Source organism: Sceloporus occidentalis, unplaced genomic scaffold (assembly GCF_023333645.1).
Source record: "Sceloporus occidentalis isolate IW3139 unplaced genomic scaffold, rSceOcc1.0.p SCAF_95, whole genome shotgun sequence".
NCBI classification, from domain to species: domain Eukaryota; kingdom Metazoa; phylum Chordata; class Lepidosauria; order Squamata; family Phrynosomatidae; genus Sceloporus; species Sceloporus occidentalis.
This window is the reverse complement of record NW_028317075.1, coordinates 3,408,865-3,425,879: the sequence shown is the minus strand read 5'-3', so window position 1 is coordinate 3,425,879 and position 17,015 is coordinate 3,408,865. Positions and strand designations below refer to the sequence as shown.

The window sequence follows — 17,015 nt, the reverse complement described above, 5'->3', positions numbered from 1 at the left end:
GTCATCTCCAGGGCGAGTATCAATCAACCATTGGTTCTTCCCTCGTTTTTTCCGTCTCCTTCCTCCCCGGAAGAATGTAAATGGCACTCCTTGGATGTTAAAAGGGCTTTGGACATATATCTCAAGCGTACTTCATCCTTCTGCACCAGCGACCACCTTTTTGTCAATTTTTTTGGTCATTCTGCTGGTAAGGCGGCTTCAAAGGCTACCATTTCTCGATGGCTTGTTGACACCATTCGTATGGCCTACCAGGCCAAGGGCGAGTTGCTTCAATGTCCCGTTAGGGCTCACTCCACTAGAGCCATGTCTGTTTCTTGGGCTGAAAAGGCTTCGGCTTCTCCTGAAGAGATCTGCAAGGCGGCTTCCTGGTCCTCGTTCAATACGTTTATACAACATTACCGGCTAGACGTCTTTTCCTCCTCTGCGGCGGATTTCGGGCGCAAGGTGCTTCGAGCTGTTGTCTCCTAGGCATTTCCCCCCCCCCTTCTCCGGGATCTTGTTACATCCCACTTGCATTTTTTACTTACCGTAAATTCCTTTTTCCTTAGTCCAGTGGCAGTACAGATTTCCCTCCCTTCGTTGAGAATAAACTTTACTTTGCATCCATTTCTGTGTGTCTTGTTACGAACTGCCATCTTTGGAGAGGTGCCGGTTTTTATGGGTAAGGAGGAGGGGCTTCGGATATTTTAACTGTTTATTCACTTTTAGGTTCTACCTGTCCCGAGTAAGATTACTACCCACTTGTACTGCCACTGGACTAAGGAAAAAGGAATTTACGGTAAGTAAAAAATTTCCGTTTTTTAGGGTCCTGAGTACTCCATTTCATTCATTCTTTGTTCATTCCATGCAGTTTTATTAAATTCCTTAGCTTTATGGGGTATTTCATTGGGTTCCATGTGTTAAACCTCTATACATAACATATAGCCCAAAACGATGTATTTTTTTCTATGGGGGCTTTTTTAAGTGTGTGATAATAAACAGGAAAGTTCCTTGCACAGCACACTCGGTAATCTGATTCATGTTGGTACAATGGTACAATGGTACAATGTATTCTCCCTATTCCGCACAACCCGCTCCTAGCAGCAAATGTGATGAAAATTGCCTTATATCCAGACATAAAATGAAATTGTCAGTTTTGAATTTTGGCAAGTCTCTTAGATTCATCGTCATTCATATTTTTACCACCTTCGGAATTACGGACACTAATAATATTTGACTAGTAGAAGTCTGAGCGTTGCTTTGGAAATTAAATTTGCCTGTCCAAAGCCCTGGGTTTTTCTGTTTTATCATCTTAGAAGGTGTCATTGTAAACAAGAATAAACTACACAATAAAACAGTACAAGTATAATAGAATGTCTTTTGCAAGGAACTTGTTTCATTTCCGTGCTGCTTCCAAGTTCTAGAATGAGCAACGAAAACACAAAGCAAGTTTAGAGGATTGCAGCTATTGCTTGCCAGTATTACTCAGCGAAGTGTCCTGTTGCCACCACCAAACCAACCTGAGCAGTGGCCGATTAGTGCTCCATGTTAGAACATTGCTAGGCTGATTAGACATAATGCCTTGCAGGCATTCCATAACCCATTGTCTTCATACCATTTGCTAACTTCCTTTAGTTATCCTTCACGCTCTGCAAAAAAATATAGGATGGAGGTGTCTTCAATGAAAACCTAATTCTCCATTAATTCAGTATTCTTCAACAAGTCCAGGAGACCCTGGTTTCACCGCTCATGCCATGTGTTAGTCTGTTTAGGGGATTGGAGACTGCAGATCAGTAGCCTATGGTTGTTGAAAGTACAACTGCATGTTCTCTACTCTAATGGCCTATAAACTGCAACTATATCTTTCCATGGCTGGGTTGTTCATAATATGTCCGTTCCGTTGCGATCCAGGGCTAGACAAATGTAGGCAAGAACTTTAATATTCAGAAAAGTTTTTTTTTGTCTGGGGGATATGGCACATGCAAATTAATTTGTTTTCCACCTTTAGCAGTACAGCGGCTCTTTATTATTTACTATAATGCTTTTGTGACAAATTGGTCAACATGCTCTTTTAGTTTTTTTGCAATATAACCATGTATTTGTTTGGTGGGTGTAACAAATCATTTTTTTTTCTGTTAAAATATTCATCAAGCTGAGTTACAATATCTAAATTGAAGAAAAAACTCATAGATAGCAGTACTTGCTGTACTAAATCTTGAAGGATGATCAAGTTAGACACCTTTACCGCCTAGAGACGGATGAGAAAAGCAATTGGGCTGGCACTAATTCATAATAACCTTGGAAGTTGATCTATATTTGTTCACCTCTTCTCCTACTTCACGTGTCTGTGTGGATAAAGCCTTGCAATTAAATTACCACGTGTCTGCTTTCGTTCTTCCTTTTCTCATTTGTGGAACTTTTGTGCATACTTTTCTACCGACGCTCAATGTTAATATTTTTACTTGTTCTGTCATGTAATTTCTTGTAAGACTAACGCACGCTTTTAGCTTCTCCTTGTCTTTCTAACCTTTTCTGTCCTCCTCGTGTTTTTGTCTGCAGTCGTGCAGAACAGATTCCTCCTTGCTTGACAAATGAGAATTCTCTCCCTTCACCCTGGGGCACTCCAGCTCTGTCCAGGAAAAGGTACTGATCTATCTCACACACGTCTTTCACCACTTGGTAGGATTTTAAGGATTTGGAGGGCGTGTATTGTGACAAGTGTGTGATATTTGAACACCACTCTTTGGGGCCTGTTGGAATCAGGAACATTGACTTTCCCCCTAGAACAGTTCCTTCCTTCTATGTTCCATGTTCTGTTCTTTGTCGGTATTTCCTTTATGTTAAAACCCCAAGTCGATTGATAACAAAATGCTAATATTAACTAAATAATGTATAGGAGGAGCACAATCAGGAGCTAGTAATGTTATCTTATTTGGGTAGGTACTAAAGGTCAAGCCTTATTGATATCCCTTGTACCATAAGAAGCAGAACATACCACCGTCAAAGCACAACAAGATCTTTTTAGTTGCCTGGAGACTACCATAAAAGCTATTTTTCAGCTACCATAGAGGTGGTTAGTATTTTTTAGGTAGTGAGTGCTTTCTGAACTTGAAGAGCTTACAATCTGCTTGTTGGGGCAGCTTTGCTGCTTGAGGCCAAGCTAGGCAGACGACAGGTAGGTATTTAGCTGTTGAAGAACTACAACTTACATTATGGTCAGTGTTACACAGACATACTACTTTCTATTCTAGAACTTTGGAAGTTGTATCCCCACTGCATTTCATTATTCACCCCAATTTTATAAATAAATAAATAAATATATATATTTATATATATTATGTAATAAATCTTCTGCTGTATAGAGATAAAGCTTCCGTGATTTTTTTCTTTGTTATATTGCTTTGTTAAATGATTGTACTCATTGCACAGATGCATAGGTTGTTCTGAATAATACAGCAGATTATGAGTTGATTAAATATTTAAAGGGTTATATTTTTAGACAAGACCTTATTTTCCCTGGCAGAGCAGTCTACCAAACACCAAGGCTATGTATTAATAATGAAACAAAGAGTACTCTCTTCAGCATGCTAATGTCATCTGGAAATATCCTCCAGTAATAACATCTAATTGTTACCGTTATGAATTAGTCTATCATTTCTGAAAATAATGGGTATATATCTTAATGCCAACGCATTCGTATTTTTTTATGTTGCAATATTTACCATGTTTACCATGCATTCCACTTTGTTATTTAAAAAATTGAATAGAAAAAACAGAGGCACTGCTCAGTGACATGTTTATATGAATTACCTAAAAAATTAGATACCCATCATAGAAAAATATTACTTTGCCAAATCCTGCTTTTTACAGTTTAGTACAATAAATAAACCTATGTAGTTGTGTTTACATACAATGAAAACCCTACGTTATGTGTACACCATGGGAGCAGTCATCTTTACTACCTGTCTCTGCCTGTGGTTAACTTTCAAGCAGCCTTTGTGGATTAGGAGAACAGAGCTAATTTCAGGACTTGTCTTGTACAGCGGGCAATTACTTTCAAGGGTTCCATTACTTTCAAGAGTTCCATGTTGACCTTATTTGCATGCGCCTACCCAGAATCCCTTGTGGTTGTGGCAGCACCATGAGATTTCTCAGGTGAAAAACAAGCTTTCTGGCTTGTCTGGCGTCTGTAGATGACATACCCCTTAAGTGGAAGGGTTTCCATCACCTTTACCCACCATAACTTTTGTTATTGGAATTTCAGGACTGAAAATGGATTAGGTAATACTGACTTTGCCACTATCAGCTGCGAATCTCTGCTTCCATGAAGTGAACATTTAAACTAAATATTTCTAATTCTATTTATTGACAAACTAAAAGCACAAACTGTAGGTTTTTCTAGAAAGTGAATTTTGTTTTGCTAAAAGCTGTGAACACAACTAGCTAAGTACCAGTGATGGAGTCGTCACTCTTGTCCTAACCCCACCTTTCCAAATGCTATCTGTACCAGTCGATCAAATGGAAGGAATACATTAAAAAACAGGAGAAATAACTTGGGAGTTTAACAATGGGTATGAATAACCATGCAAATGCTGAAAACTGAAAGTTATGACGGCTGTTCCCATGATATGCATTTAAGAGGGACTGTCTGTTGTTTATTTCAATATGTATACAGCTTGACAATTACATGTACTGAACCATAATGTAAGTGACAAATGAGTTGTAACACTATACAGGGTCTAGCATTCATATAGACATTTATTTTATACAGAGCATACCTAATCAGTATTCCAACTCTTCTTCTGTTCTTCTTTTTCAGAGGCTTTTGTTATTCCTTCCAATATTTTTGCATATGCGATTTTAATTAGATCTCAGCTGAATTTCCTCAGCTTTTAATTATATATATTTTTTATTTATTGGTCGTCCTTTTGTTCTTTACCATTTTCCTTTTTTCTCATGATTTTGTTTTGACATGAGACCCGTGAAATAGTGTCCTTATGTCAGATTTCCATGTAGCCATTGTTTTGTGCTTGTGAACTCGTAAGACACATCCACAAGACCGGAGACAAGCCCAAGGAAACGGAATCTATACACATTTAATGGTGGCCATATAATCTAGAGACAGCATATATGATCGAGAAAGTTTAATCTGTTAGATTTGTACACAAACAAATGTGGAGCACTATGATAAGGCATCATATCTTGGTGCTTTGCAGCATAAGGTGGGATCTCCCAGGGCATGCTGCCTGGAGCTTCCTGAGGGTTGGCGCTCTCTGGTCATGCAGGTGGGTCTAGTCCTTTGCTGGACAGGCATAGCTGTGCATAGGGGCAGGGTTAGTCCCAAACACTTTAAGGAGGGAAAGTAGATGTGGCTAAATGCCGCTCACCTCCATGGAGCAAGAGGGAAGTGATTGGGAGAACCTGGGAAAACAACACATTACCCAGAGCATCCATGTCAAACCCAGAGCATTCCCAGGTATTGGATGGGGTACTGCCCTGGGTCTGGGTCTTTACATTGAAGGTCATGGTAGATAAACAAATATTGATGTTATATAAAGTATATGAAAAATCCAACAATCTTTAAGACATTATATGCCTAAAATCACTTTATACAGACCCTACGTTTGTGGCGGCTCCCAAAAATGAAGATAAATGATACTTCTGTGATAGCTATACCATAGGTACATGACCACTTTAATAATTTAGATACCATTAACCATTTTACAAGAACCATCAATCTGAGAAATGTAGTCTGATAATGCACACACAGTGAGGCCAAGAGCAATATTTCATCTGTTCTCTTGAATCTTGTGGTTAGGAATATAGATGTTCTGTCAGACTCAAGCACAGCTGAACATATAAAATACATTTATAATACTTTTTTTTCAACTACATACTGTCAGTAGAATTTATGGTCGACAATTATGTTGAAAACTGTTATTTTCTTTTTCATTTCACTGTTACATTTTAGAAGGATGGTAATGCCCATTTTAAGTGGTTTAAGGCAGAAAACTGTGAAACCCCAGCCAAAAAGGTCAATGAAACACTAAACATAGTTAACTTTGAAAGAGAAAAAAAGATAACATGATGGTACTTTTGATAAACATACTTTATCACCTAAAAAAAATTTCCAACAAAACATAATTTGCTCTAATATGTATTTGGGGGAAATTGGACAGATCTGGCATTTTACTTTCAACTTGACCTTTTTATTTAAAGAAATAACATGTTTTATCATTTTAAGTAGTCTGTGATCAAACATGTTTGGGCTAAAAACTGACATGGTAGTATTTAATATATGAAACCACAATTTAAAAATTATGATTATTTAACCCCTTAAGGATGCTCGGTCCCTAAACTCATTAAAAACAATGCATTTTGAGCCCGTACATGTACGGGCTTTGTCATTAAGGGGATAATGTGTTTAAAGATGTAGTAATAGACTGTACCATGTGAATTAATTTTATAAATACAAATATCTCACAAATATTTTTTTCAATTAATGTTTTTACCAGCTTGGGGAAGCAAGCTCTTTCTTTTAAATCCCCCCCCCCATAAGATACAGTAGATGAACGTATTGTACCTTCCATTTAATATTGATATAGGGAATAATCAACAAACACAAGTTGCTTTATAAAAAGAACACTCCAGCCTTCGTATGCACTTTAATTCATATGATTGGTGCGTGGCCCCTTTAAATGGCCCTTTCCTTCTCCTTGAAAATCCATTGAAGGATTCAGCAGAATCTTCCTTCATGCATTTAGGACTACCTCTACCCTTCAGCTTTTAGGCTTGCAGGAGCTCCACACATCTCCTGCTTCCCAATGTGCGGCTGCAGTATACTCGCCACCAGCCAGCTCCAGTGCCTTTTCCCTATAGATTTAACAAATGCATATCAAAGTAGAATAATAATTCTTCTTCCTTGATGGACCTGGATGGGACACTAGACACTAGAAGGAGACTTCTTGAAAAGCAGCAGAGCCAGGACAGAAGATGATTATAGGATAGATGTGTTTCCAGTGAGCTGCTACCAGTGTTTGCCAACAAGAACATTTTCTGCCCCCTTACATTCCTTAAGACAAATGAGAAGGTTAGATTTTTTAATGGACTGTATTTATTGACTCTCTACTATTTTATGATATAATGTAGAAATCGTGTGTGTTCCTTCAATACACGATTCACACCACATTACAATATGTCTGTTGCATATCCGTAGGATTATTGTTGAATGAAACATTTTATGAAGCTCAAAACCACTGAGCCTTCCTTACTGCTGGTGACTGTGTTTTTCTCCATTCCCTCTGAGACATACTGCGCAGTTCAGCACAATGTAGTCTAAAAATAAAAGTCGACTTTAATTCGAGCTGTTAAATTATGAAGAAACATGCATTAATAGTAAAGCACAATATTGCCTATTGACATATAACTGCTTGCTGAGTGGGAGTAATTATGGAATATAACAATGTTTTGTATAGAAACATTAAAATTTCTGTGCACAGTCAGTACATAATATTGGCTGTTGTTTTCTTTCTTTTCCTTACAGACATGTCTACCATGCAGTGTCCTCCTTGTCCATAAACCCTATTAAAAATATCACTGACTTGAAAGTCCAAGTGGGAACCTCCACTATGTCAAGTTCAGATGCAGTCATCATACATCCCGGTGCCATGCTTTCTATGCTAGACCTCCTGGCATCGGTCGATTCAGATGCCCAACCAGAAGTACGTATGGTAAAAGATTTCTCTGGCTTTCATTTTATTTTTTCTATAAAATACGGTCGTTTTCATGCAGTTACTTTCAGTAGTCATACCTTTTATAATAGCTCAGATCTTACATCGCGTACAGTTGAAGTGGAGAGCATAGCAAGTCATCTAAATTAAGCTGACAGCCGAGTTGGTCAGTTGAATGGAAAAAATGCTCCAACTAAAAAACTGGCTTGAATTGCCCTAATGAGGCGAGCTGACCCAAATTCTGTATAAATGGCTGCTGTAGAGTTTATTGGGACAACTGTTGAGTACAACTCAATATAACTTGACTTTCAATAAATATGCAAGTTGCTGTTCTAGTTTCCTTTGCCTAATGGTTACGGCTATAACTCAACTAACACCAGACCTGTCAAAGATATGCAACAGGCCATGCACAAAATATGACGGTTCTCAAGTAACCAAAATTCTACTTCTTTGTTTTAAATTAATTATAATTTTGTATTCAGCACTGTCATAACTGCCAACATCTTTAACTATTCTCCTATAGTTTTTGATTGTATAAAATGCGCAGCCACATTTTTATGCGCGTGGATGGCTTTTTCCTGGAGTTTGTCGTTTTGTCTCTTCAGCATGCCTTGGACCTTGAGCTGGCGGTAGCCAACATCTTGCAGTCATTGGTACACACAGAAAGAAACCAGCAGGTGATGTGTGAAGCGGGGCTGCATGCTCGTCTGCTGCACCGTTGCAGCGCCGCTCTGGCAGATGAAGACCACTCATTGCACCCTCCACTTCAGCGGATGTTTGAGAGGCTGGCATCTCAGGCACTGGAGCCCATGGTACTGAGGTGTGTAATATGAGATGCTCCTAAGGTCCCCCCGGACCACCGTGCCTGTGGAGGGAATACACATGTGCTAAATATTCCGCAGAAAAAAAGTTATACAGCAAAATGTTCCAAAATACCAAAAAAAAATAAATATTTGAACAATGTGTAAAATGTAATTTTTCAGCTTACTCTATTATATCTGAACACAGAGTAAACACATACAAATATTCACAACAACTTCCGAGAGTCAATATATCAGAGAGTAATGGCAAAGATTACAGATTTCTGACTCGTGTTTTATCCTGATTCGTATGCTTCATATGCTTGGCAGAATATATTGATCTTTTCCCAATGATAACGAATAAGTGCATCCTACCTACTTGTGTAAGTTTTATGATTTTGTAACTAAGTGCAACATTATAAATATTATTCTACTGAATGTCTGATCCCTTAACAGAAATAATTCTTTACTTGTCATGTGACACAAAAGCCACCACTGATAGGCTGTTGCCATAGAACAGGAGAAAATTAATTTAAAAAGGGAAGAATTTGCTTAACATACAAGAGGGTGCAATTTGTCTAAAGGAAAGCACCTATCTGTATATACATGCCTGCTTATACTTTTAATAATTTGTCTCTTTAGAGAATTCCTCCGTCTTGGCAACCCTTTGAACTGTGCAGCGTGGGACAAGCGATTATTAAAGCAGTACAGAGTACACAAGCCCAGCTCCTTGAGTTATGAGCCTGAAATGAGAAGTAAGCTTTCCGTATTAAAATGTCTATTACACCTATCATTTGTGGCAGTTTTTAAGTTGTTGTTTTTTTTTTAACTTTTGTTGGCTGTTCTGCTGAGAAAATGATGTATCTTTGAATATAGTTTTCATTGACCTCCCCATTCCTGATTTGCGAAAATTTAGAGGGACCCCACAGCTATCATATACATTAAATACTGGGTTTTTTTTGCTAAATCTGCAAAAATCTGCAATTCTGTCAGGTCAGCCAGTTTGTTTGAAGTTATTTTCCAGTTCAGACTCTGAGACGTTAAAAATGCAATCTGTTCACCACTTTTTTTTTTTTTTTTTTTTGCCATTTTCCACTCTTCCTACGCAGACAAACCCACATTTATTCTGTACACAGTGTTGACATATTTGTAGCGTCAGTGACACAGGAATTATCCTGACATTTTTCATTCTGAGATGGTCGTGTGTCAGATGGCAGTGATGCTGTTGCTCCGGAGGGGGGGGGAATAAAGTGATTTTTATTTTTAACTTTTTAGCAATATTTTCTCTTACATATTTCATTGTGGCTCATGTAAACACTGTATTTTATTATAGAATTATTTATGAAGGTCATTGTGTTACTTTATATGTAAATTCAATACCAATGCAGAAGTACATTACATTTATACAGTGATGTTTTTTGGATGGGGCCACCAGTATTGTGGAATGCCATCCCACCCGTACCTGGCCTAGTTTGCCTAGACCGTTATGCCGCTATTTACATATTATAGATGTGAGGGCATCATTGTAGAGATCTCTTTGCAGAATTTCTTCTCACTACACTAGATGTTTTGTTTATAGTGTATATTGCTGTTTAGTCATCCGTTCTCTGGATGTGACTAAGGCAGGGCACCCAAACCCTTTCAAAATTGTCCTTATAGACTTAGGACGCAATATATGTGGCCTAGTGGTCTCTATAGTAGGCTCACCTCCCAGGTAGCTTTATTAGCATTATGATTAACTGTGGTGAACCAATTTTTAAGTTTGTAAGTTTTCAAACAATTTTTTTTTGTTTGAAAACTGATCTATTTTGCTGGCTATCCCACAGGTAGCATGATCTTGTCAACGGAGGGTCTTGGCTCTGACAGTGTGTTTTGTGTTGGCGAGGATCAACACTACAGGATAAATCGGAGCTTGGTCAAGTCAGCAGAAGGATGTACTGTGCCCCTGACCCGGGTGAAGTGCCTGGTCTCCATGACAACGCCACATGACATCCGGCTTCATGGATCATCCGTCACTCCTGCTTTTGTTGAGTTTGACACATCTTTGGAAGGCTTTGGGTAACTTGTTTTTTTTCAGTTTTTCACAAAAAAATCGACTCTGATACTTTAAAAGCACTAGGATGAGATGTCACAAAGAAGGGTCATAGTTAACTGGTACCGATACCGATGTCCCTTAAACAACTTTTTCAGTAATTTGCTCAATTGTGATGAATGACTTGTTTTCTAACATTTTTTTTGGTGATTGTGCAGGTCTTTATTCTTGCCAAGCCTGGCTCCCCATAATGCACCAACTAGTAATGCAGTCACCACAGGCCTCATGGATGGAGCTGTGGTTAGTGGCATGGGAACAGGTAAGAAATAGACAAACTCTTATTCTATAGTGATGTTTTCTGCCCAAAAAAAGGAAACACAGAGCACAATGAAGCTATTCAGCATGTTGAAGCTTAGCAGTTGCCTTGGGATCTATTATTCCATATGTTTTGCTGACAATTCTAATTCAGATTTTACGCAAAATGACATTATGGCAATTCTGTGTTGACTTTTTTTTTCTTTTCTTCCTGCAGGAGAACGCCTGTTTCCACCACCTTCTGGTTTAACATATTCCACCTGGTTCTGCATTGAGCATTTCAGTTCGCCTCCAAATAATCACCCTGTCAGACTTCTAACTATAGTCCGAAGAGCCACCTCTTCAGAGCAACATTATGTATGCCTGGCTGTTGTCCTCTCTGCTAAAGACAAGTCTCTAATAGTGTCCACCAAGGAAGAGCTGCTTCATAGTTACGGTAAATGCTACATTACCCTGTTGTATGATAATTTGAACCTGTCGCTCATACACGAAGAGGAAGTCAGGTGAGTGTTGGGAAGAACAATCTTACTAGAAGAGGCAGACATATTTGACCTGTATTAGAAATATCTTGGAAAAACTGCTGGATAGATTTAAAAAATATTATTATTGTGGTATATAAACAATTTTTTATATTTTGCTCATCCGCGAAATGATTTTGGGATTTGTAGATCCATTTTAATTTTAATAAACTTATATCATTGTGTTAAGTGCGCAAATTGTGTATTCGAAACCCAACTTAGGTGTACCAACAACATTTCATTTTTTTTGAGTTTCATTTCTGGGTTCTGGAAATATTTATTGTATTTTCCTATTAGGTAATCCTTGTAAAGCTGGATTTTTGTCTCACACTTATTACTATCGTTGCTGTATTCTGAGTACCTTCACATTTTACTGCTATCAGTTGCGGCTGTGGCTTTTTACTTTAAGTGATTTTACTAGATGCTGTGAACAAGCGGCTGGGAGATTCCACTGGCCTCCTACAGCTGCTCTTTCCTAGTGACCCATGAAGACTGGAGTTTTGATTTTATTATATTTAACAGCACATTAACTTGGAAATGTCTGGGGAACCAGGTGTTTCCCAAATCTCATTACTATAGGTGGACGCTGAGCCACAATGTAATTCTAGAAGGATTTGGCTATTTTATTCCACATCATTCTTTTTTTTGTGTTCTATTCCCATATGAAATTTGGGGTTGTGAACACCTATTATTAGGCTTAGTTTTATAGGAGTAATAACTAGATGTTTAGGTCATTTTTTGTATTTTTAGATGGTAAATGTTTGGTTTTGATCCACTGAGTTTTTACATGTAATTGCATCACACAACAGTTATTATAATTCCCCGTAACATTCTTTATGCTATCATTTGTCATTGTATGACAATTTCCTTCCGTGTAATGGAAGTGACAAATTACTGTGGATTAGATTTGTTTTGGAGATTTCATACACGTAGCCTTCAGCTTTCAGATGTCAGAAATAATGATAATTTAATCTGTGATAGAGACTGTTTGGTAGAACAGTGTTGGTCTTCTGATTTTATCTGACTTGCTATATGGGAGGTGTTCTATGAACTTTATAAAACTGCTTTATTTACTACGCAACTAGTATCTGTGATTAACACATAAAAAAGTACGTTTCCTCTAACCATGTGAAAATCATATTTTTTTTATCATTAACATTCACTGAACATTGTGCTGTGGTTTAATGAAAAAAATATCTTGCCACATTATCAATGTCCCCTGTGGTGACTTTCTGCAGCAAGAAGGACAATATTAACCCTGCCATTAAGTATATACCGTATTGGCCCGATTATAAGCCGCATCCTATTATAGGCTGCGCGCTTACAGTTTAGTGCTATTTTAAAGAAAAAAATATTTTTAAATACACATTAGTGGAATGGTAAAACAGTAATTTATCTAATGATCAGGAATACATGTATATTAACATTTTTGGTATCTATTATGCAGTTAGACCTGCTTTTGACAGGCTATGTTATATACAAACAGAGATTTGGAAAACCAATAGCCATTATTTAATTAATAATGCACCTTACTTATAGACATGCCACTCTGCTCCCCAGATATGCCACTCTGCTCCCCAGACTTGCCCCCAGACTCCCTGGAGTCTAGTGGAGGCAGCCGGTGGATGTCTGCGCAATGCGGTCACGCAACCTCCTATGCTGCTGGCCGGCATTTCCACTGGGGCTTCTATGGTGGAGCACCGGAAGGTCATGTCATGCCGGTGCTCCATTATAGAAGCCCCGGCGGAAGTGCCAGCAGCAGCTGGGGTTGTCTGCATTGCGCAGACGTCCACTGGCTGCTAGAGAGGATTCAGGTCCCCTGCAGACTGCCTGCAGCAGGGCTTAATGAAAAATAAAAAAACAAAACACCTGCCTGGTGTCGGGACATTATATTACAATAAAAATATTGCTTCTGGAGATGAGATTGGCTGGTGAAGTGTATGTTATATGTGGCTTTTATTACCATGTTACTGAAACTTGGCCTCCTTCTGTGTTTGCTCGGCAGTTGATGACTTCAGCGAGGAGTCATCTTTCTACGAGATCCTGCCGTGCTGTGCCCGCTTCCGCTGCAGTGATCTTATAATGGAAGGGCAGTGGCACCATCTGGTTCTGGTCATGAGTAAAGGCATGTTGAAGAACAGTACAGCAGCACTATACCTGGATGGCCAGCTCATCAATACAGTAAAGGTAAGAGCATTATTTCTGACCAATTACCAGCACCCATAGTTTATGTAACTATAGCGTTAACATAAAGGTGTAACAATGTCTTTTTGAGGCCGTTTATTATTTTTATCTTTTTTGTGATTGTTTCCACGCAGCTTCATTATGTGCACAGTAGCCCCGGAGGATCTGGATCTACTAATCCACCAGTGGTTAGCACGGTCTATGCTTATGTTGGCACTCCGCCAGCTCAACGGCAGCTATCCTCCCTGGTGTGGCGTCTGGGACCAACTCATTTTCTGGAGGACGTTTTACCTGCTGCTAGTGTTGCTATCATATATGAACTGGGACCAAATTATGTGGGAAGCTTCCAAGCAGTTTCTTCACCGTGTAAGTCTGGGTGTTAGTTTAGATTTATGTTCCTGTTTCACTGCTGCATGTAAAATGCGCCTCTTCCGTTTCTACAGGTAAAAAGTAGAAAACAACATTTAAATAGTATTCACAGGAAATTGTACCCATTAACACACTCTGTTTTCCCACAGGTAAAGATTCCAAGTCTGAATCAGGTAGTCCATCTCTGGTGTCGCTCGTTCCTGAGGAGAAAGTTTCCTTCGGCCTGTACGCGCTTTCAGTATCTTCGCTTACGGTAGCTAAAATACGGAAGGTTTACAACAAGCTGGACAGCAAAGCCATAGCAAAGCAGGTAGAGTGCTTTACAGGAATTTGCTTAGAATATTGTCACATCCAAAGGCATCAGATGTTTGACCTATACACACCCTTAAGAACCTATAGTTACAAACACGGTAATCTTCTGTGCTTATATACAGCTGGGTCACAGCCTCTCTTTTTGCTTACCTAGTTTCATAGTTTACTAACTTATTCGTACAGGAGCAACAATTTTGACAAAACCTTCAAGGAGAGATCTGCCATAATGATTCTGAAATACTGGTAGCCCATGGTGGGATTGATAAAATAAAGGCTTTTTCACAGCCCTCACCCCAACACCGACCGCTGCCATCTTTATACTTTGTCTACCACGTGCATGCGTGATATCTTCATATCTTTTAAAGCTCTGAACTCACGATGACATCACCACAGCTTTTGGTGCCAAATTAGAAAGTTAATTACCCTAATCAGCCCCTCAGCAGGATTGAGTCTAGTTACTGTTTGGTAGCTGCATCTGTGAGTAGGCTGACGAGGTGTTATTTTAGTTCTATTTCTTCTGAAATGTCTACTTCTGACAATGATCCTGATAAGGTGGCAAAGGGGATAATCCTAAAAGGCCTTAGCCAAAACCTAGCACCTTGTGTGCTTGGGAAGTGAAAGGTACCTTATGGATCCTAGGAAAAAGCTGTGCCCTACCTGCTTCAACTCTATGGCTTACTTTCTTTCAGTAGAAAGAGTAGCTTACCTTTGGACTATGGATGTGAAAGCTGAGGAAGCAACAAAAATAACTTTAAAGCCTCCACCTCATAGCTTCACTAGCCAGATAGTCTAGCTTACCCAGGCTGAAAAAGATCTGGCAACCAAGGCACCAAGAAACAAGATTTTATAAACATTACTCCTACCAGTGGATTACTTATGTGATGCTTTGGTTCTCTGCTTTTAGTAGCAATAATGATGGCCTTATGGCTGAAGGCATGGGCAGCTGATAACCCTTCTTAGGAAGATTGCTTAGCATGCCCTTTTAAGGTGGCAATCTTTTTAGTCCTGAAGTAGATCCCCTGCTTGAATACATTACAGGAGACTTTGGTTGCCCATGAGGAAACAACCACCATGGTTGACATCAAAGGTAAAGATTCTAAAATTGTTCCTTTCATAGCAAGCCCGCCAGGGGTCATAGAAAAGTCTAAATCTTCTTCCTCTTGAAGCCAGACCCATCAAGCTGGAGGGCTGTCCGAAGCTTTTTCTTCTTGCATGTCTGAGAATGACTCAAAACCCATGGGTTCTCAAATTGCTTCAGCAGGGATTAAGATGGAATAAATCCGACTCTACCCACCTTCGATCTGAAGGACACTTCATGTGCCCATCCTTTTGGCACATCAAAAGTTTGTTCTGTTTGGCCCTTGTGTCGATCAGTTTCTGACTGTCTCTACCCTATGGCCTAGCCTCTGGCACTAGAATTTTCGCCTAGATTATTGCAGCCTCTCTCATTAGGAAATGATCTGCCTTATTCCCTGTTTGGATGACTGGCTCTTGAAAGCAAAATCACAAAGAATTCTTCTACATCTGAATTTCATTCTCTCTCTCTACCCTGCAAGATCTAAGATGGATTCTCAACTGGACGAAGTCCCATCTCGTAACGTGGATTTGCTTTCTAGGGCTTATCTTGGATTCATATCTTGCCAAGGTCTTCTTCTCGGAGGGCAGAGTGGAGAAGTTAATCTTTCCGTTAATTTTCTTTACGAATAGCCATGTCACTAATTGGGCTTCTGAGTTCTACACAATACACGGTTAAGTGTGCAATATGTCATGTTTTATGAAGATGGGACAAGAAGCGCTCCTAGAAGAGAGTATTTAAATTCTCTATGAACCCAACTATCCCTGAATTATTTATAGGTTATATCAAGGCTTACAAGAGGAAGAAGGTTGCTGGTACCTTTCTGGTGACTTATCACCACAGACACCAGTGCCCGTGGTTGGGAGGCCCATTTAAATGGCTCCATCATCCTGAAAACATGGTGTCCTTTGATAGTTTCCCTTTCATCTTTCCTCCAATTGGAGAGAATTCTTGGTGGTTTAAAAGGCTTTAAAGCATTGGAGCCACTTGATTTACCATCTGCCAATCAGGATTCAATCAGACTATGGAGCCGTAGTAGCCTGTTTGAATCATCAAGGAGGCGTAAGCAACCATTCTCTTCTTTAGGTTGTTTCTGGCTTGGACAGAATTCAGACTCCTGGACAACTCAGCCACTCATATTCCAGTAAGATTGGAAGAAGGGAGCCAACTTCCTCTGCAGATAAAGACTGCTCCTAAGAGTATGGCCCTGGTTTTTTTTTTTCTCATCACAGAGTCTTGTTGAATTCCATCCATAGACCTCATAGCTTCAGTGTGAAACTCATTGTCTTCCTGGTTCTTTTCCCTATCAGCCACACTGGAGATCAATCTCTCGAGGTGGCTGCTTCGTGATCCTTTACATACCTTTTCCAGACAATGCAACTAACTATCCAAGGAAAGGTGCCCTAATTTGCCCAACAGCCAATCCAGTCCTGCTTGTACCCTCTAGTGGTATAAGTTTCCCCAAAGCAAACAACATATGGTATATGCTCTGGAGAAGCCCCCCTCATAGTGACATTCAAGTCCTAGGTCTAAATATGCCATTAGACTTGTTATCTAGTTGTTGAATGCAAATGTTTCCATTCTATATTTCCCTCAATTAACAAACCATTTCATATAAGCTACCTTACTTTATCTTTACACTAGATTAGGGCTGCAACAAACGATTATTTTCATAATCGATTAGTTGGCCGATTATTTTTT

At 39.2% G+C, this 17,015-nt stretch overlaps 1 protein-coding gene across 1 annotated transcript in view; it reads left to right on the top strand.

The window, feature by feature from the left end:
- The window catches only part of LOC149284339 (WD repeat and FYVE domain-containing protein 3-like), an 82,066-nt gene that overhangs the window by 24,300 nt on the left and 40,751 nt on the right, over positions 1–17,015 (top strand). Inside the window, exons 12-21 of the mRNA XM_089496853.1 lie at positions 2,539–2,622; positions 7,523–7,700; positions 8,315–8,529; positions 9,152–9,264; positions 10,336–10,567; positions 10,760–10,860; positions 11,074–11,292; positions 13,380–13,561; positions 13,693–13,924; positions 14,077–14,237. Coding sequence (XP_089352979.1) covers positions 2,539–2,622; positions 7,523–7,700; positions 8,315–8,529; positions 9,152–9,264; positions 10,336–10,567; positions 10,760–10,860; positions 11,074–11,292; positions 13,380–13,561; positions 13,693–13,924; positions 14,077–14,237 — 1,717 coding nt within the window. The remainder of the gene's footprint in view (positions 1–2,538; positions 2,623–7,522; positions 7,701–8,314; positions 8,530–9,151; positions 9,265–10,335; positions 10,568–10,759; positions 10,861–11,073; positions 11,293–13,379; positions 13,562–13,692; positions 13,925–14,076; positions 14,238–17,015) is intronic.